The 19,544-nt window shown below is 36.3% G+C and overlaps 3 protein-coding genes across 7 annotated transcripts; all 3 read right to left on the bottom strand.

The window, feature by feature from the left end:
- Positions 1 to 717: 717 nt before the first annotated feature.
- Positions 718 to 4,695, bottom strand: LOC126594143 (uncharacterized). 4 transcript variants are annotated; one of them, XM_050260357.1, is made up of 11 exons: positions 4,527 to 4,695; positions 4,062 to 4,130; positions 3,773 to 3,898; positions 3,533 to 3,657; positions 3,206 to 3,327; positions 3,012 to 3,094; positions 2,343 to 2,498; positions 1,919 to 2,104; positions 1,521 to 1,615; positions 1,336 to 1,433; positions 718 to 1,038 (listed from the first exon to the last, which is right to left on the bottom strand). In XM_050260357.1, the coding sequence occupies exons 1-11, from the start codon at positions 4,566 to 4,568 to the stop codon at positions 935 to 937; spliced, it is 1,206 nt and encodes a 401-aa protein (XP_050116314.1). In that variant the 5' UTR covers positions 4,569 to 4,695; the 3' UTR covers positions 718 to 934. The 4 variants fall into 4 exon arrangements, with proteins under 4 accessions (XP_050116314.1, XP_050116312.1, XP_050116311.1 ...); XM_050260355.1 differs by having other exon boundaries at positions 4,062 to 4,160; positions 4,527 to 4,694; XM_050260354.1 differs by having other exon boundaries at positions 3,773 to 3,901; positions 4,062 to 4,160; positions 4,527 to 4,693.
- Positions 4,696 to 5,929: 1,234 nt separating this feature from the next.
- LOC126594142 (uncharacterized) lies at positions 5,930 to 10,287 on the bottom strand. Its single transcript, XM_050260353.1, has 7 exons — positions 10,086 to 10,287; positions 8,357 to 9,038; positions 7,312 to 7,939; positions 7,116 to 7,216; positions 6,932 to 7,021; positions 6,720 to 6,847; positions 5,930 to 6,390 (listed from the first exon to the last, which is right to left on the bottom strand). The coding sequence occupies exons 2-7, from the start codon at positions 8,978 to 8,980 to the stop codon at positions 6,246 to 6,248; spliced, it is 1,716 nt and encodes a 571-aa protein (XP_050116310.1). The 5' UTR covers positions 8,981 to 9,038; positions 10,086 to 10,287; the 3' UTR covers positions 5,930 to 6,245.
- A 3,623-nt stretch (positions 10,288 to 13,910) lies between these two features.
- Positions 13,911 to 18,168, bottom strand: LOC126594140 (acyl-CoA-binding domain-containing protein 4-like). 2 transcript variants are annotated; one of them, XM_050260348.1, is made up of 9 exons: positions 17,884 to 18,168; positions 16,270 to 16,797; positions 16,092 to 16,157; positions 15,738 to 15,904; positions 15,500 to 15,656; positions 15,319 to 15,412; positions 14,839 to 15,245; positions 14,635 to 14,739; positions 13,911 to 14,424 (listed from the first exon to the last, which is right to left on the bottom strand). In XM_050260348.1, the coding sequence occupies exons 1-9, from the start codon at positions 18,013 to 18,015 to the stop codon at positions 14,122 to 14,124; spliced, it is 1,959 nt and encodes a 652-aa protein (XP_050116305.1). In that variant the 5' UTR covers positions 18,016 to 18,168; the 3' UTR covers positions 13,911 to 14,121. The 2 variants fall into 2 exon arrangements, with proteins under 2 accessions (XP_050116305.1, XP_050116307.1); XM_050260350.1 differs by having other exon boundaries at positions 15,319 to 15,409; positions 17,884 to 18,166.
- Between the last annotated feature and the right edge of the window lie 1,376 nt (positions 18,169 to 19,544).

The raw sequence follows: 19,544 nt of genomic DNA, 5'->3' as shown, positions 1-19,544 counted from the left end.
GCGATTTCACATAAAAGAAGAAAAGAACTTCTTCTTTTTTTTAAATTAAAAGCAAAAAAAACTTAAAACTAATTGAATGTTGTTGACAAACAAAAGACAATAAATTAAAAGTCTACCAAAAAAAATAAAAATAAAGAAATAAATTAAAAAAAAACCGTAATAGCCATATTAATGTTGGTGGCATGGTGTTGTAAATAAATTTAAATGTATGAACATCTTTTATCTTACATGGCATCAAATTCAAAATTTGGGTTTTATTTTTAATATAAGTGGGTTTATGTATAAAGCACCATAATAAATTAATTGAATTAGTGTATCACGTAAGGATTAAAAAATCAAACCGATAAATTTATCATTGCTCATTGTAGCGGGGTTAACACGAAACGAAAGTAGTAGGTGATTGTAAATGGCACTTGATCACCATGTGCAATCCAGAAGACCCCAGGCTCCTCCCCACATATTGATGGTGACTTTGATCTTACATATGTTGTCTATCCTTTTTCTTTTTATCAAAAAGGAGAGCTACGGTAGTCCACTATTTCTGAGTCGGAAAGATTCACAGAGGCATTTCAACCTCTCCTTAGCTATCATCATGCAATTTACCAACGCCAGAAATCAAACTCAGAACAAACCGTATGGAATACGGGCCTAACCACTAACCACCCCGTGGTGATTAATATGTTGTCTAATTAAGGTAGTCAATTATAAGTGGGGACATGAAGAAACAGGTCATCACCATTAACTTTTTGGACCCCCAGTTGAATGTGACTGAACAATAGAGTATGAAGGTCCACCCTACATAACATAGACGCTCACAAATGCACGTTTTCTTCACGGTCACATGAAATACAGAAATAGCAATAATCTTCTTCCTGAAAGTTCTGTAAAAAGCTTACAAATTCAATTTACAGATGAGGCAAAACTTTGGTTTTTTTCATCGCTTGAGGCAGTACTTTGCACGCAGGTTACCAAGCTTCTCCGCATACTCGATTGGAGTTGCCTCATTGTAGAACACTTCATCCCATATCTTATCAAGATCTGTTTGCAAAGTTATTGGGTTAGTATATTACACGCTGTACTCTACGATATGCAACTAACGGAAAATATGAAACCTAAACCCCCATGAAGATAGGCAGGAAACCAAGCCAATCCAACATATGAGCAGGTAGTAAACGATAAACTTGTGCCACATTAGGAGACCTTGCCCTATAGCCATTTCTGGTTTCTCAAAACCACATTGACTAGACATGCTCTAACGAAAATAACATTTGAAACCTAGGTTACTCTTAGCTTTTTAGCATTTCAAGGAACAATTTGAACTGTAAGGATGCATACCGGCCTTGTTTGAGGATGAAAGAAAAATGATGAGTGTGTCAAATCTTGGAACCTTGGTCAAGTTCTCCAAATAATTGACGGCCAGTTCCATTTCTTCACTGCCAGAGAAATCAAAGGTGGACATAAGGCCATTTCATCAAGCTCAACAAGAAAAATATACTGATAAGATACAAAGCATTACTTACACAAAAAAGGTCGCCACGCAATTGATAATGTCAATTAGTATGGGAACAGTCAAAGCATTTTTGAATATCTGTGGCAATGCACTAGGAGATATAGACTGCATGGAAAACGAACAAAACTAACATGAAACCGGTATGGAAAGTCAGAATTAGTTATGATTTCCTAAGCAATTACTAACTATACATACAATTATATTACTCCTTAATGGACATGTGAACTTGTTAATATAAATAGATTTAATTGGGAACCTCTTGGATGGCAGTGGTCAACGAAATGGATGACCGTCATGCAAAACAAACACACTAAAGGTCACCCACTTTGAGACGACAGAAAGAACACATGAATCTTGATTTTGGAATTCTAAATTATGAAAGCAAAGCACAAGAATATTTTTTCAGACCTTCAACAGACTAGCCTGCAGAGCACTATCTCCAGAGAGATCTCGCCAAGAAACCTCAAATTGATATGCGGTAGTTGGTGGGGTGATGTTTTTCTCTGCAGCTACAACCTTGGCTTTGGAAGCAGCTCGAGAAGCAAGCTCTTGTACCGATGCCTTCACCTCTAGCTTCTTATTTGTATTATCTCCCTACAAAACAATAAATAAATAAATAAGCAATTGAAAATAAGAAGATAATGCCTCTATGATAAAAAGACAAGGTAGGAGTAACTGACGTATAAGTCTGGTAGGAAGCTAACAAATGCAGTTGAATACGGCTTCATAAACTAGTCTATTTTACTTATTAGTACTAAGAACAAAAGGAAAAATCAATTACAACGAAACAAAAATGAAGTAAAAGGGCCAACAAAAGACTAATCCTTCATACCTTAGTATGATCTTGAACTGCAGTTATTTCAGTTATTTGAGCACTTCTTGAGACAGGCTGGATGCCTTTTCCATTTACTTTGGTATCCAACTTTCCCCTTTTCTGCATTTCTTGTACAGAATTTTTCAGTGCTCCAGATGCCTTCTCAAGATTTGACTGGCGATTAACAATTACAATGAGTCAACCCACTAATTTAATGAAATAACCTATGAATAACCATGATATTAAACCATGAAAAGCCAATCTAACTTAACTCCATCTAGCAAAAGTTTGTACTGACAAAACAAGCATGAAGTCCAACTCAAGCCTGGATTAGGCATGTAAAAGACCTCTAAAAAGTCAAGGCAAGCTTATCTCAGATTCTTAAGCATGCCTAACATATAAATATAATAGTTGTACTAGCAGAAATTATACAACGAACAGGGAATGCTAAAATGCTCTCTCTCTCTCTCTCTCTCTCTCTCTCTCTCTCTCTCTCTCTCTCTCTCTCTCTCTCTCTCTCTCTATTAATTCATGCACACAGTTCAAAGTTTACATACACACAAGGGTAGGCTTTTCTAAATATTTAAGTAACAATTCCATGGGTGAATCAACACTACTAAAATGGCCCTCAATAATATAATGTAGAAACTTAGAACCAACTGCAGATGTGTGTGGAAATTGACTTACTTTGTCATACAAAGATTTGGCTTCCGTGTACTGTTTCTTGATCTCTTGGTTGTGAGGCTCCAACCTCAGGGCAAACTCAGCATCTGCAGTTGGCTATTCTCATTACATCAGACAGATCAAAATTATAATATCAGATAGAACCCATAAATGCAACAATATCAGGAAACAAGGTCATTGTTTAGTTTTCAACCAACCCTCGAATGATTCTTTAAGCTTTCCAAGTTCTTTTCTAGCTGTTGCACGTCGTGAGTATGCTTTTATATAACGATCATCCAAATTCAAGGCGTCTGTACAGTCATCCTCAGCTTCCTGAAATCTAAAGAACAAGATGAAAAAACACATATGCTTCAGAAAAGTACAGTACCTTGTAAGAGCCATATGAAAACTATGAACACCTACTGGAATCCAAAAACTCAAACTTGCATATTTTATAAAATAGCGGAAATAGATAAATAAATAAACAAAATTGCATGCAAGAATTCTCTTATTAAACAAAACAGAGTGAATGGGGCAACGCTTGCCTTCTAATTTTGATATATGCCATTCCCCTATTTGCATACGCTACTGCAGATGGGGACAAAGCGATGCTTCTTGAATAGCAGTCGATAGCTTCCTTAAACTTCTTCTGCTTAAAATACTCATTACCCTATAAGTTAACAGGCAATAACACAATCAGCATCAACATTGACCCAGTTGTTCTGAGTAATCTTAATCCTGCAGTCTTAAATTTATAACTACAGCATAACACCATCAACTCCTACCAATTCTTTTTCTGAAGCAGCATCGGGAAGACTATCTTCGGATCTCAAACTACTTGATATTCTTTTGATGGCATCAAAATTCCTTGAGTAGTCATAATTCCCAGAACTGGTCCCGGAATCTCTAGTCTTCTGAAAAGACAACACTTACATAAAATTCCAATACAAAAACATATCCAAGATTAACAACCCGATCATCAGCTTAGCGAAAACAAAATTTAACAGTAATCGCAAATTACACATCGATTTATGAAATGTTGCCATGCTACAATGAGAAGAGTAAAAAAGCTACCAGATTTTCCTGCTGTGAAACTTGTGGTCTCATTTTCTTGTCCTTGTCCTTGAGAGAAAGCTCCCAGTCCTGCAAGTCACTCAAAAACCCCTGGAAATCCTGGAAACAGAGGACCAGCACAAAAAATACGAAAAACCCAATACACTACAATCATTAACTAAATACCTAATAACATATTCATAAAAAGAAAAACCAAAACATGAGCTCTTAATCCGAAACTTAATTACATTCTGTTGGTTGAAAACTTGGGAATCGGAAACTGAATTTCACATGTAACCCCAATCATCAATTCTAGGGTTTGATTACATTTCAGAATCCAAATGAAATAATCTTTCAATGGACCAGAAAGTTTCTGATTTTATTTTCTTTGAGGATTTTCCCTCAGCTTTCCCATCTCCCAAACAGATTATTAAGTCGAGTATTAGCTAAAATACTTGGAAGAAGTGATTGGGGAAGTGAAAATACCAGAGCTTGGTCGCGGCCGTGCTTGTTCGGAGGTCTAGCCATGGAGGGCGCGTACCCGATGCTTCTCGTAGAGAAGACAGACTGAACGACACGAACACGAGGGACTCGTCCCTCTTGAGGTTTTTCTCCGCGAAAATTTAGCAATTACCCCTTAATTATGTTCCCTTAAACGAGTTCGAAGCCGTTTCCGGTATGGAAGTCAAACTTGTGGTTAGAGAATCCTGAAATATCTTTATGAGTCTTCTCGGCTTCTAAAATGAGTGGATAACCGTAGTTTACCATTAGTTATCCAATTTTTTAAGGGGTTATTTTATTAACACCTCATATATTGTTGAATACATCCTACATACTTAATACATCCCACATTTACTTTTTTAATTAAAATTTATCTTAATACACCCCACATTACTTCCAATAATATCCTCACACACTACACTCTCAACATACACTCCACATTTTATACAGACAATCCATACTGTTATGTGCATAATACAAACAATTATCCTAGATATGACGATCTTTTTGGGCCCCGCATGCAGAGTGAAGCTCCTCATCCCTTTCCCAGGTAAAACGAGCAACCGTCGCTTCCATATTTTTCTAAACATCATGCTGAAAACAATCCTGATCCATATGGGCTTTACCCGCATAATGAATTGTTTTTCACCATCCTACTTGCCCTTGCTTCTATTGCTATGACAAACACTTGCGGGGTTCAGCGCAATATGAGATGGTCAAGTGACCTTACTCCCCAAATGGAAAGCTTTGTTTATTCCCATCCAGATAGGGTGGTGTTAACCGGTGGTGGCCGGCCATGTCTTCCATTTTCTGGTGGTGCTCCATTTGTATGTTTAATTAGGTCAAAATTGTCATTACATATTAGGGTTTATACGTTATTTAAAATGCGTCGGGAGGGGTATTTAACATTGTTTGGGGTACTAATAAAAAAAGCTTTTTAAAAAAAAAAAAAATTAAAAAATGATGTAGCGGTAATCTAGAAATTTTGGCTAGTAAAACAACCATGTCACATTCGTTTCAAAATTTTATTGTGAACAACTAAAAATGTACATTAAAAGGTACATGATGGAAAATTTAATGAAATTACTGTGAGATGACAATTTAATGGTTTTGTTCATATGACATTTTTAAAAATTGATATGACTACAAATTTATATAATATTTCAAAAAATTTCTCTTTCCCTTAAACTATCATCCCTAAAAAAAATTACCAAATAAAATTATTTGAACCGGAGACCATTTAGGTTTAGCCATCCAAATGACAAAAACAACACGATTGATATAAATACCAAGTAACATATTCAAAATGAACCGTTTATTTACTTGGTACATTTGAAGGACGAATAATCTTCAAACGAAGATTACGAAGATGAAAAACAAACCATGGATAAATCCAAGCAAATCTTTCTTAAATCCATGGACTTCCTGATTATGAAGTTTATACAATTAAGATACATTATTTATAAAACGTGGGATACGATGGAATGCAAGCATACGAGGGAAACTTGACCAAGCACACGGTTTGTTGTAGCGCGCAAACAAGCTTACAACTTTCCACAGAATATGCAGGCAGTTTTATGTATATTTGCGTATACAAATTCCCTCCATATATACAGCACACCCATGTAATAACTAATTAAAGTACATATGAAGTGGTGCCGGACTATCCTGCAACTGCAAGTCTGCAAAGCCGGTTTCACAGAATCAACAGGCAGATAGAGGGGCCATCTTTTCATGTATTGCCTTGTAACACCGGAGACTGCACAAAGGGAGCTTCGACTGCGAATCCCGGTACTTGTATGGATTTGTACAATATGGTCCGGCACACTTTTCTCGGGGAGGAGGGTAACTGAAATCGGCATAAACATAAAAACAAAAAACAAAAAATTATCCGATGAACTTCATGATATATTTTGTTTTCTGGAGCTAGAGATATGTGCTTGAAAACCAGGTCTGAGACATTTGAGAAACATTTAAAGCTCAAATGGCTATGAAAAGGTTCGTGGTGGCTGAATATTAAGGGTGGGTTCAGAAAAAAGCACGATGATATAGAATTGTCCAAGACCGAAGAGATGCATCATTTACGACAGCGATAGAATTATAGCAGTATCTAGATTTGAGAAAAGAAATTACATATAATCACAGAAATAAGTGTCTAGAATTTCCAAATGCTCTTACCTGCAAGGCTTGGAGTCGAATATAGCTGGCAAGCCCATTTCATTGGGGAAAGTTACAACCGATCCTGATGGACCCATCACCCATCGGACAGAATCTGGCGGAAGTGTGAAAGCATTTGCAGCCCTCTCCTGCAAAAGAAATGAATGTACCATTAATCAAGAATCTATCGCATGATATACACAGAGAGGATGCTATTATGTGCTATCTGTTACCTGAGCCATATCTTCTTGCCGTTTCTTTATCTTGTCTTCTCGTTTCTTCCTACTGGAATCTTGCCCCAGAATTTTTCTGATTGCCTCAGCCTAAGACGGCCAAATTTGAAAGAAAATGATAAGTAACTTCTTTCTAACACATGTATATCACAGGCAAAACAACAAGCTAAAAGACAAGCCAAACCTCAGATTCTCGAGTTGCCTTCTCTACTTGCATCCTACGTCTCTCCGCCGCCTCAGCTTTCTTGATTTGCTGCTCCAATGCACAGGGTTTCTCCTTTTGCTCTATCAGTAAAAGCAACAATTACCATCATCAGAGAAGTCGGTGTGTATTCAACAGAAGCTACTTATGATAAAAGGAAAAAAAAATATTCTCTTACTTCTTGGTGGAGCCGGGGGCAACCCATTTGGGAACTCAAATAAACCTGCACCTGAGCTGGATGAGACATCTTTGCCAGTGTTAAGAGCCCTTTGACGAGTAGTGACTGTCATCTCCTTCTTATTATATGAGGATGATTCAACAAAGTCCTTTCTCGATTTTTTGCTTTTAGTATTAGGCTCACCATCAGAAACAGGTTCTTCTTCCTCTTCAACATAATCAGTATCATCAGATACGCTTCCTACTCTGGACTTCTTACCATCCTTGCCTGATCTTGGTATGCCATAATCTCCCAAATCTACACTTAGTCCAATACCACTCCCCTTCATCACTGTCGAAATCTTCCTTTCTTTTCTAGTTTTCCTTTCCTCATCCTCATTGTACTCTGCAGTATAATCTGAGGTGACCTTAGATGTTTTGAGTTTTTCAAGGTATCGAACTTCCATGTCATCATCATCTCCATCATCAACTGCATCCAGGACGCGTCTCTTAGGGACCCGTTTGCTCTTGCGAACAGGTTCTTCAGCCTTCCCAACACGAGTGACAGTTTTAGATGTATCCTTCCGTGGGACTCCCCGTAACCCACTTCCTTTATCTGAACTAAGGGAAGGACTATCATCCGAGTCTTCCTGCAACAGTGATAGAGTTAGATGTAGTCTTGATGATCCTTGATCCATATATGACCTTATTAATTAAACTACTAAACCCTTTTGTGTGAAGGAAAGGAAGGGAAACTATGAAACCAAAGACCTCAAGGAATTGATTAGATGAACTGAAAGAAGTAACTAAAAAACGAAGGATATCCAAGAAATTAGAACAAAATGACAACCTAGCTATCAAATATCTAATAAGTTTTGAAAATTTGAAGTTATTAATCTTTCCATCTTATCTAATTTTCTGTAAAAGCAATCCATATTAATATGCTACCCAATTCAAGATGTCTGCCTGAACTATGTGGATATTGAAATAAAATCACATCCAGATTTGCCACACACAGTGCTTGTCAAATTTAGTAAATCTGGAAGAATATTTCAAGGCAGACTAACCTGAAGAATCAACTTCTGGCGTGCTCGAGGGGCATCTGAAATGCGAGAAGATTTTACAGAAGACGGACCAACAGTAGATGCACCACCAGATGTAGACTTGGCCTGAATTGTGCGTGTAACACCACCAACTTTAAGCTTAACCATTTTCACTTTATTCTCATTCTCTGAGCCATCCGAAACAACTCCAACAGGCCCAAGCTTGTTTGTGCCTTTCCAATTAGCGGGGGCAAGAGCACCCTTATTGGACCTTTTGGAATCAATCCCCCTATGCCTCTGTTCGTCACTGCCTCGAAATGAACCATCATTTGAAGCTTCCTCAGATTCTCCGGAACCTCCTCCCTCACCTTTATCCATATTCTGGACAGTCTCAGCTTCCATAATGTTACTAAACGAAGCCCTTGCGCTGCATAAGTTCAAATTAATGTCTCTCTTTCGTGTAATTGAACCATCATCGTTATTCTCATCACTTTTGCTTACATCTTCCGAAGAAGGAGTTGATGACACATTATCACGACAATCCAAAGGTAGCTGTGACTCGTTCCGAGGACGACGAGACGTGTTACTCCTTTTCTTCCTCACAGCATTGCTTCCATCGCTGAATCCCAAACCTCCAAAACCCTCCATCGTAATCAGAGAGCCAAAACAAAATCCTGCTGCTGCCTTTATTTTCCCATAAAGGGGGCTGAGAAAGTCATGAGCAAGAGGTTAGGGATTGTAAATGTCATACGCATAAGCATAACAACAGACACTAAAGAGGTATTCAACTAAAATCTTCAATCTTGGAAACCAATAAGTGCAAACATTGTAACCGGACAAAGATAGTAAGAAATCAAAGAAGCCCTTCTCAATCTTCAATTAGCAGTCAACGAAACATAACTAGTTCAATACAGTTTATTCTCCGTAGCGCAGAACACAAAATCATCTTCGTTTCCTAAAGCTAAAATGTCCGCTGAGCTAAACCGAATGGTTGCAGAATCAATTCTAGTTTCTAAAATCTAAAGCATGATCATAAATTCGTTACAACAAAAAAAAAATATCCGAAAACATCTTTGCGCCCAGAGAACAAAATTGATTCCCCTGAAAAACACCACCATGGAAATGCAAAAATAAAGCTAGATTTCAGAAAGTTTTCTCGGGAAACCAAAATTCAACACAAATCAACCACAACAACAAAGCCTTTTCCCAATAAGTGGGGTCTGCTATATGAATCCTAGAACGTTATTGTGCTCGGTTGTGTGTCACGGCTTTCGTTAGATCCAAGTACTCTAAGTCTTTTCTTAGAGTCTCTTCCAAAGTTTTCTAGGTCCTCCTCTACCCCTTCAGCCCTGAAGCTCTGAGTCTCTTCCAAAATTCAACACAAATCAATTATCCAAAATTCTCAAATGGGAGAAATTACATTAACACCTACTGAATCCCCCATCAAAATTCAGAACAAACCCAGATTTAGAAACACCCACAATTAACACAACCAATCCACCTTTACAGACAAACCAACTACAAAATCCAAAATTTACATCCACAACCGAAAAATTTCATGTTTTTCCCTTATAATACACAATTAATAGAAATTCACACACAAAAACCCAATAATTCGCCAACAACAAAATAAAAATCACAGAAAAATTAACAATTTGAAACAATCGGGCAAGAACCGAAATTCCCAGATAAGAAAATCAAACAAAATCAGCAAAAACTCAAAAGAAAGACCAAATAAGTCGAAAGATCTTACCTTTAAATTAAGCAACGAAAACCCTCGGAGAAACTCGAGATTATTATCACCCACAAGATTGCTCCGATCCAAACAGTATTAAAGAGTACGAATTGGGTTTGGGTGAATAGGTGGCGTGATGTGATTGGAGGACGAGAGGTAGGGAGGAGGAGAGCTGGGTGAAAAGTCAGGGTTTTCGTTGCAGGGGAGGGGACCAAAGATTTCACCATCGTTGCAGTAAATTGAATAGTGCTGGGTTTTTGCTGGGTTCATTTTACTGCCTTGTACGGTTTCCTGTTCCCTCTGTCGAGTTCTCCCATCAGACCGTTGGGTTTGGATCAGGGAGTGCGTAGGTTAGTAACCAACGCACCCCTGGTGCGCATTAGCCTGCATCCAGTTTAAGGTTTTTTTCTTCTTTTCTTTTCTCTTATTTCCTTCTTGTTTTTTCCCATGATATTTACATAAGTAAAATGATTATTTTGTTCTTCTATTTTTCCAGCTTGTTTTCAGAGTTAAATAATGAATATTTACAAGGGATTTTATCAAAACATATGGTAATTGTAAAATTAACAAAGACGAGTTCAATTACGATAAAGAAAAAGAGCGAAACATTTCAATTTTTTTTTTAAATGTACAAGCGATGTTGAAAAAATTAAGATTTATTTGTTGTTTGGTTTAGAATTTGAATACTAGAATGACGTTTTCTATTTGGAAATAGCCAATTCAGTCATCTTTATGTTCTTGATCATGTGTTAAAGAGTTATGTTAAGGTCAGTCGTTCACGTGCAAATAAGGATTTTCTTATTATAAATTAACGTGCAACTCACTTTTGATCAACAAATGCGCAATGTATAACCAACTAACTTAACGAAATGATGACGACGAGAACAACAAAACTAGTTTATGTAATTTTGTGGTGTCGAAGTAGCTGACTAAAATGCATAGTGAATTATTACAACCACCCCATTAGCATAACACCGTTTCTTAAAGTCATTATTTCTCACGTCTCATTGTACTCAAGTAATGATCAAATCATTCTACCGTCTAAAATATTACAACTACTTTACGCTTTGTTTTTAGAAGTAGTTTTGAAAATTTTACAAGTTACGGAAAATTTTAAACCATCGTTGATAATTTGAAGATCCTACTAACTCAAACTTACTGCTCGTAGCTTAAAATAGTTTTAAATATCGTCTTGCAAAAAAAAAGAAAAATCACCTCTTATTAGTTAGATTTAGAGTTCAATATAAGATCTCTTTTTATTTTTTATTGGGAACTTTAACGAAAAGCACCCGGTACTGTTCACTTTAACGAAAAAACCACATTTTTACATTAAAAAGTCAATTATGGTACTATTTACTTTACCCTTTATTTTGTCCTTATCATTAAAACTCAAAGTTTTAAACACTTTTCATTAATTTTTCTTTTTTTATTCGATACTAAGCTAGCTTCCAATAAATGGAAAATTTGATCAAGTTTGTTGGACTACAGTCAGACAGCAATCTTCTATCTTGTCCAACCCTAGTTGACACGTACGTTCCAAAGAGTACCTCACGTGCGATGGTCTCGTGGGACCCACACCTATGAACTGGAGCTGGAAGTTTTGAGTTGAGACCGAGACATAGGTTGAGATTCACTCTGAATCTTTGTATTTAGAGTCGTGGAATGAGACGTTTGGACTATTCAATTTAATTATACATTTTTTATTAGTGTATTTATTGACTCACCTTACAAAATTTTAAAAATTTGAACGGCTAGATTTCCTTTCGTAAAAAATATTTTGGTTATAATTTTTTTTGCTATGGTCCGCAACCAGGTGAGATTTGTGATATTTTCTTTCTTAAACGCTCTAATTTTAGAATTTTTATGCTCCGAACACAGAGATTCAGAGAGAATATCAAATCGTGAGAAATGAGGTGAAATAGGGCATCTGAGACAGACAAGTCAGGAGGGAGAAAACGTACGTGGGTGACGCAACCGCCAGTGACGGACAAAAATCTGAGGACGGGTGAAAAGACGGGGGACGTTAGAGTGACCCCTCTGACCGCAAATATCAACAACGATCAATCAGTCAATCACAAAGGACCCTGGTGGGATGACGTGGAAGACAGATCCGACGGTTGACAGCGACTCTGAGGCCCCACTTTTCCTAGACATCACATACACGACAGTAGCGCGCGATGCGCGGGTGCTCCTTTTGTGCACTCCATCCCATGTTATCAAATCAAAAGCTCTCTCTTCCAAAATATTTCACCTTTTTCTTTTCGCTTTTGCCTAATTAATCTTTTTCGCTTGTTTTTAATTCTCTAGACTTATCCTAATCTTTAGAATAAAACTCAAATTTTATGTTCTAAATTTATCCAAACTTGCTTAAATCTTTGGAGCAAATATGAGTTAAAATTCAAAACTCATTTATAGACCAAATTTAGCCTATATTCCCCAAGGTTAGTAGGGCTGACCATCATATATGTATATTTTTTTTAGTTTTATATTTATAAATCCATTAAATTCAACAGTTAAGATATAATTTGATGAAATTCAACAGTAAAAAACAAAATTTAACGGTCCAAATTTAAATCTAATGGCTAAAGTAATTAAAAAAAAATTTCTTTTGTGCGTTTCATATTTTTTCATAGTATTTAACCAATTTCATGGTGTCGGTTAGTGATTTTTCAATATTTGTCAGAATCTAAATATTTTTATATTAAAATGTTCATAAAATTAAATTAGGATAGTCTACATAATTTTTTCTTTTAAAAATGTTACTTTAAGAAAAAAAAATTTAGCCTAAATTCATTATTTAATAATATGGGACTAAAATTTTAACCCATAAGGGTTAGAGCAAACAAGCTATTTCAAACCTAAATTTTAGGTTTTAACCTAATGGTTGGAGATAGTCTTAAAGTTCATAAAGAAATAAAGGTCGTACCCAGTGCACAAGGCTCTCGCTTTACGCAGGGTCTGGGAGAGGTGAATGTCGGCTAGCCTTACCCCCATTTATGGAGAGGCTGCTTCCAAGTCTTGAACCCGAGACCTACCGCTCATGGGCGAAGACATTTGCCATCGCACCAAGTGCGACCTCTAAAGTTCATAAAGAAATATATGAAAAAAATTGGATTGGTCCTCGAATTTTAATTTAATTTGAACCCTTTACTCTTTTAACTAAAAAACTTTAGTGTTAGAATTTCCACATCTCATTTGCACAATTATTCAACGTCCAACAACAACACACTATTAAGTCGAAATTTACAGTTTTTTTATGAACTCTTTACCAACTTGTTAATTCATTAAGGATTCTTGTTTGCACGGAATTGATGATGTAATATTGGGTCTAAAAAATAAGCAAATTATACCTAGCTAGGGTTTCATACATGGACTGGTTGTGTTTGCTTCGATTTCACTTTAGGGTTTTTTTTGCTAGGATTTCACTTTAGGGTTTTTGTTTTTATTTTCTGAAATTTTTTATATTTTGAAAGGATTAGATTTATTTTCTAAAAGTTAATAATTGACTGTAAAGAGAAATTGGAAAATTGATCATAAAGATACAAAACATGAGTTCAATAAAATTTCTCAACGACTTCAAGCAAAAAATAAGTTTGTATACAAGAAAAAGTCACAAAAACCACAAATTAGTCACTTTTTTTTCAATGTTTACACATAAAAAACTGAGTGCTTCACTACTACTATAAATCTTTATATCCATAAAATTTCGTAGTTTTAACGTACTCTAGATTTCGTTATGTCAATATTCATTCAAAGTTTATAACTGCTTTTTTCACATATTTTTCTAGAACATTATGCAAATAAGCTTTGAAAAATCTAGTAATCTTGGCACAACCATAATCATAATGCTAATTTACTAATATATTAGAAACTCATGACTAGCTAAGCTCATAATATTACATTGACTGCAGACACCATACCAGCCGATCATCTTTTGACACAAAATCATTAACTTGTGACCAACTAATATGTGCCTACCTTACCTATCTAAAATCACAGATTCTTAAAAACCAAGTTGCCATAGAAATATATGCCTATATATATATGGTTGTCTCTAAGATCCACCAGTTGGACTTCCTGGTCCCCCAAGTGTTAAAAACACACCAGGAAGATCACTTCTTTCTTTGGCTACAGATGGATTGGCTCGAATGACCGAAAATGGTCGAGCAACCTGAGGTTGCCTGAGGCCCAGGCCAGACTCCGGCATGGAATTCCTCATTGGTTGCTCAGATAGCTTCAAGGGTGGCTCGTGATGATTCGAGTTTGGAAATGGTTTTGCTTCAGAAATGGGAATTTGGCTTGTTGAAGACGAAGGATTTTGCACGAAAGTTGGCCTTCTTGAGATGATCTGGGGTCCCTGGTTTGACACATAAAGTTGCACAAACAAGTTAACATTGTAAGCACATTAATGAATGGGCAGTGTGATTTTCGGACACCTTTTTTCTCACCCTGCACACCTTTATTGACAAAAATAAAATGACGTGTGGAGGGAGAAAAAGGGCGTGTGGATATCACTTCTAACGATTATGTGTCAGTTTTACAGTGTAGTTGAAATTGGGAAGCTTACTGGTGCAAATAAGACTCCTCTATATATCTTTCCATTAACCATCGCGGTCATTAGGAAACCTGAGTCGAATGCTCCATCAACTTTGCCTTGAACCTCAGCACCCATCTAAGGAGACACAAAACCCCAATAAAAAGCCATGCATTGGCAAAACGAATAATTTTTTTGCCAATTATCGAAGCAAAGTGAAATTAAAGGAATGCATACCATGTTCTGAATAGGCCCTGCCTCCAAGTGTTTTTGTTCTACTGCTTGAAATTGCATACTTGGTCTACCAATGTTGACATGATGATACTGTTCTCGTTTTGGTTCGGTGTGACACTCTCCTAACAAGTTAAGGTCTGGAGATCTTTGTCCAGAATTTCTATTAGCTTTATGGCTGCTCGTGACAATGGGAGATTGGCCATTGCTCGGACTATGATTGAGTTTCTTAAACAAATGAAAACCTTGAGAACCTTGGTTGGAATCAACAATATTAGGATTCGGGATCTGCTCTTGATCCGAGTGTGATGGTGATGAATGCTGGGAGAGTGATAGAGAATGCTCCTCTTGTTCTGATTCGAGATCTATTGATTTTGTACTTGTGGTTCTTCTCCTCTTTGGATGTAAAGTATCTACATTTATGTTTACGAATGAATACTCGTGTACACCTAGAAGAAAGAGTGAATTTTTAAACTATATGCTAACCTGATTTGAACTGAAGAGACCGTCTTGCTTCTGATTCTGGTCCGTGGGTTGTCTCTCGTACTACTACATGATTCCCCATTAGCATAGTTTTCTGCTTTAAGCATTTACAAAAAAACTCCTCTTCATTATCGAAACATAAAGGATGCACTAAAGTACTGCATTGTTACAGTAACTTCTGTACCGTGTTAAAATCTGCTCCCTTTGAGATCCTCCCCCTCTCTCGGTTCCAGTGGCTTCCGAAAATTTTGCACATGGAAACATTGTAACGACCATTGAGATGTTCTGCTCCAAGATGCAACACCAACAACTCATTCAGAGGGCGCTCGTCCTCACCACACCTACAAGTTGAACCAGAAAATTAAGAGGGAACCGAACTATAAGGACAGGACTTAAGCTGTATAATTTATATGGCTAATTACCCTCCGTAGACGGCAATATCAGAATCTGTAACAACAGCAGTATGAGAGAATCGTCCTTGTGGATGTTGGCCACATATTTCAAGTTGAGTCCATGAACAAGTAATCACATCTAGGACCCAAACATCGTTGTAATAATGTTTGTCTCCAACCCCTCCAATGACATAAACCTGCATTTTTTCCTTTAGGTCAATCGCTTTCTCTTCTGAGAATAAATGCTACAAGGCGATACTTGAACTTCATTAAATGTTAAATCGATCATGTACATGATTCAAAGATGGACAATTACCAAAAATAACAATAAACATTTCTTTTCTCAGAAAAGAAAATCTTGTAAGTATCAATGAAATAACTTGCCTTTGTCCCGATACTAACAGTTGCATGACCTGCCCTGGCACCCGGTGAAGATCCTTGAACAGCCAACTGTTGCAAAACAACCTCCATTTGACTCAATTTGTAGAACTTGTATGAACTGTACATTATTCATTTATAAAACTAACAATGAAATTCTGACAGAATAAAAGGAAAACCATACCCTCGACCATGTCAGTGTGTTCATGTCAAGCATATCTACACCACCATAATACCTATCACCACGGTCCCCACCATACACAAGAAGCTTCTTCCCCATCACAATTGTGCTATGACTGTCTCGAGGAACAGGAATATCACCCGTCACCTCAGGAGAAGTCCATCTCATGGTATTAAGGTCTAGAACATGAAGATCATTCAAGTAATTTCCTTTACCTTCTCCACTACCCCCGAATATCACTAATTTTTCATCACCAACAAGGGTAGCAGTATGACTTTCTCGGGGTGAAGGTGGAGTACCCGTACATTCTGGCCGTGTCCATTCTTTGGTCACAAGATTCAATATGTGAAGATCATTTACCTTCTTGGAGCCATTAGTTCCCCCGAAAACTATCATCTTGTGCCCTAGAACAATGGCACTATGGCTGTCTCTAGGACCAGGCCCTTGACCGGTTGACACAAGAGTGTTCCATAACATTTTCTCAAGATCAAGCACAAGAACATCGCTGAAATGCATACCGCCGCAACATCCCTAAATTGGACAAACTAGAAGGATGAGATCAAGATACAGCAAGGCATCACATTACATTGAAAAAAGGCTAAAAGTTTCATAGCTTTCTCGAGTACCATGTCCTACAGAAATGAGTACTATACAGAACAATCCAAGGACAACGAAACACATAGAATCGACTGAACAATTAGTTATCTCCATCTATTGACGCCAATTTCAACAAATGGAATGTAGGATTTTCTAGTCTGCTATAAGAGCTGAGCAATTATCGATCTTTGATGGTGTATAATATCTAACAAATAGGTCTCAAAATGTTCAGATTTAGTCAAACATAATCTGAATTATGATAATCTTAGAGTCAGAAAAAATGCATACTACTAGCCACGTACATATAACTTTAATCCAAATTTATTTCTTTAATAATATGTCCAATTGAACTAAATCTCCTAAACAAAGTGTAATGCAGGAAAACACAAAATTTAATCCCATAACTAGGAGATTAGTGGGAGAAACACGAATGATTTCGTATTGCACAGGGTAAATTCAAGTTAAACTATCAGAAGGAAAAATCTGAAAATTAAAGAGAAAAGAACACAGAAAACTAAAAAGGAAAAATGAAATATGCTAATTACTACATCTGTTTTTTATTTTATTTATGCTAATTACTACATCTGGTTTTTATTTTATTTAAGCTAATTACTACATCAAGCAAAGCAGGAAGGCAACTATCACTTTCCACATAACTGTCCTACTAATAAGAGAAATACAGGAATCAAGGAAAAAGCATTCTGCCATTCTCAAAAGAATTAAAATAGGAGAAATAAGGAAACCACAACACCCAGTTCAAAAGGCAAGTCTGTCATCACCCAAGTATAGACGCATTCCAGATACCAAGAACAAGAAAAATAAAAATATGACTTGATTTTTTGACCAAAACATGCATCAAGAAAATCGACTGTTCAAACTTGCAAAACAGAAGAACTAATACAAAACCCCACGAGATATATATATAAACACAGAGATAAATATCATGCAGCGGAAATTATATTATAGAAAAGGAGAAAAAGGAGCATAATTTAATTTTCATGGAAGAAGATTTAAGCATACCCCAAAAATATACAAAACCCCACGAGAATAGCAGGCAGAGTGCCCCCATCTTTCAGAAGGATTAAATCCCATGATCTTTGGATAGAGCCACATTGCCTTCTTCCTTGCAGCTTCACCTCCCAAAGACCCCATTTTTCTCTCCCCTCTCTCTCTCTCTCTCTCTCTCTCTCTAGCTTCCTCTCTCTCTTCTCTCTCTCTCTCTCTCAAGGCTAAACTTTGAGTATGTATTACTTGAACACAGTGTTGGACAATGATGTAGAACTAGAGGGGGAGAGAGAAATGATATAAAGGGTAAAAAAAGAGGACATGAATAAGGCAAAGTGATGTATCAACTATCAGTATCAAAAGACATGAAAAGATGGGCGCTTTCAAGTTGAAAACACTGTGGCAACCAACAGAAGCTCGTGGTGAAAAACAAAAGATCATTTCTTTTCTCCCTTTAGATAAGAAAGATTTAAAATAGCAGTGTTTCAAATCAACTAAATATTTATCATTTGAAATTTTTATGTGAAATATTAATTTGAAATGTCGTGACAATGATGTTCTTAAATCAATTAAACATTATTATATGTTTTATTTTATATGCAGTTTATTAGTTTAAGATACTGATACAATAACGTTTATAAATTTATCAAACGTTGCAACTTGTTTTAAATTTTATATACGACGTAATTTTATTAGTTTGAGATACCTCTAGATGTTTCAATACCAATCAAAAACTGCTATCTATTTCAAAGTTTTTTTATTTATCGTGGTTTTATTTAGAGATGTTCCTACGTTATAATATTTTTCAAACAGTACTAGTTGTTTTAACTTTTATATTGGACATAGTTTGATGGAATTTCCTACAAGTGATGCAAAATCATGGAAATATGACTGTAAGGCTGTAACTCTTAATGTTTGTATTGCCTTGCAGTAATTATCTAACGTAAGAGTCAGTCTCATCCACTTTTCACACTTGTCAAAGCGAAAATGATGGGTTTTGGGCGGGGGGCGGAGGGCAGTGGGTTGTGGGTAATGATGAACAAGTGTTTGGGTTAGTTCAGGTAATCTGGAGAGCATAGGTTATAGAGAAGGTAAGAGCTTTACTTTCTATTTTTATAAACTCACATGGTTTGTTTTGTTTTCGTTTCCTTGCTTTTTGCAAGTGTGATATGATATTGGGATTGATGGGAATGGATCTATCTCTCGCTCTCTCTCCTCTCTTTCTCTCTCATAAATTTGCTTTTCAATTTTCAAGGTGTTTGGGTTTTAAGTTATTGAGAATTGTGTCGTTTGAAGGAGAGTTTTTTGGGGCAAGTGTTGTGTTAGGTTTTTGTGTTTATGGAAATTCTTTTTTAGTTTTGGGGAAATGGTATTGGTGCTGGTTTTAGCTTTAAAAAGGTTTGGGTGTTTTCTTGAAAATTGCTCTAAGTGATAAAGGCATTCTCTTAAAATGAAATTATTTATAGACTATTGTAATTTAACAGATTAAAAGTAATTTTATATTAATATTATAAAATATTATACCAGAAATATATGATGGCAAAGAGTTCATAAAAATCATACTTTTAAAAGAATTATTACATAAGAGATTCATAACTTTTTTTTCTCTGATGAAGATCGAGTTGTAGCTTCACTGTTTCAGCCTAGAGCTGCCTAGTACCCATCTATAGTGATTT

Source organism: Malus sylvestris, chromosome 12 (assembly GCF_916048215.2).
Source record: "Malus sylvestris chromosome 12, drMalSylv7.2, whole genome shotgun sequence".
Taxonomy (NCBI): domain Eukaryota; kingdom Viridiplantae; phylum Streptophyta; class Magnoliopsida; order Rosales; family Rosaceae; genus Malus; species Malus sylvestris.
This window is presented reverse-complemented; position numbering and strand designations above follow the sequence as displayed.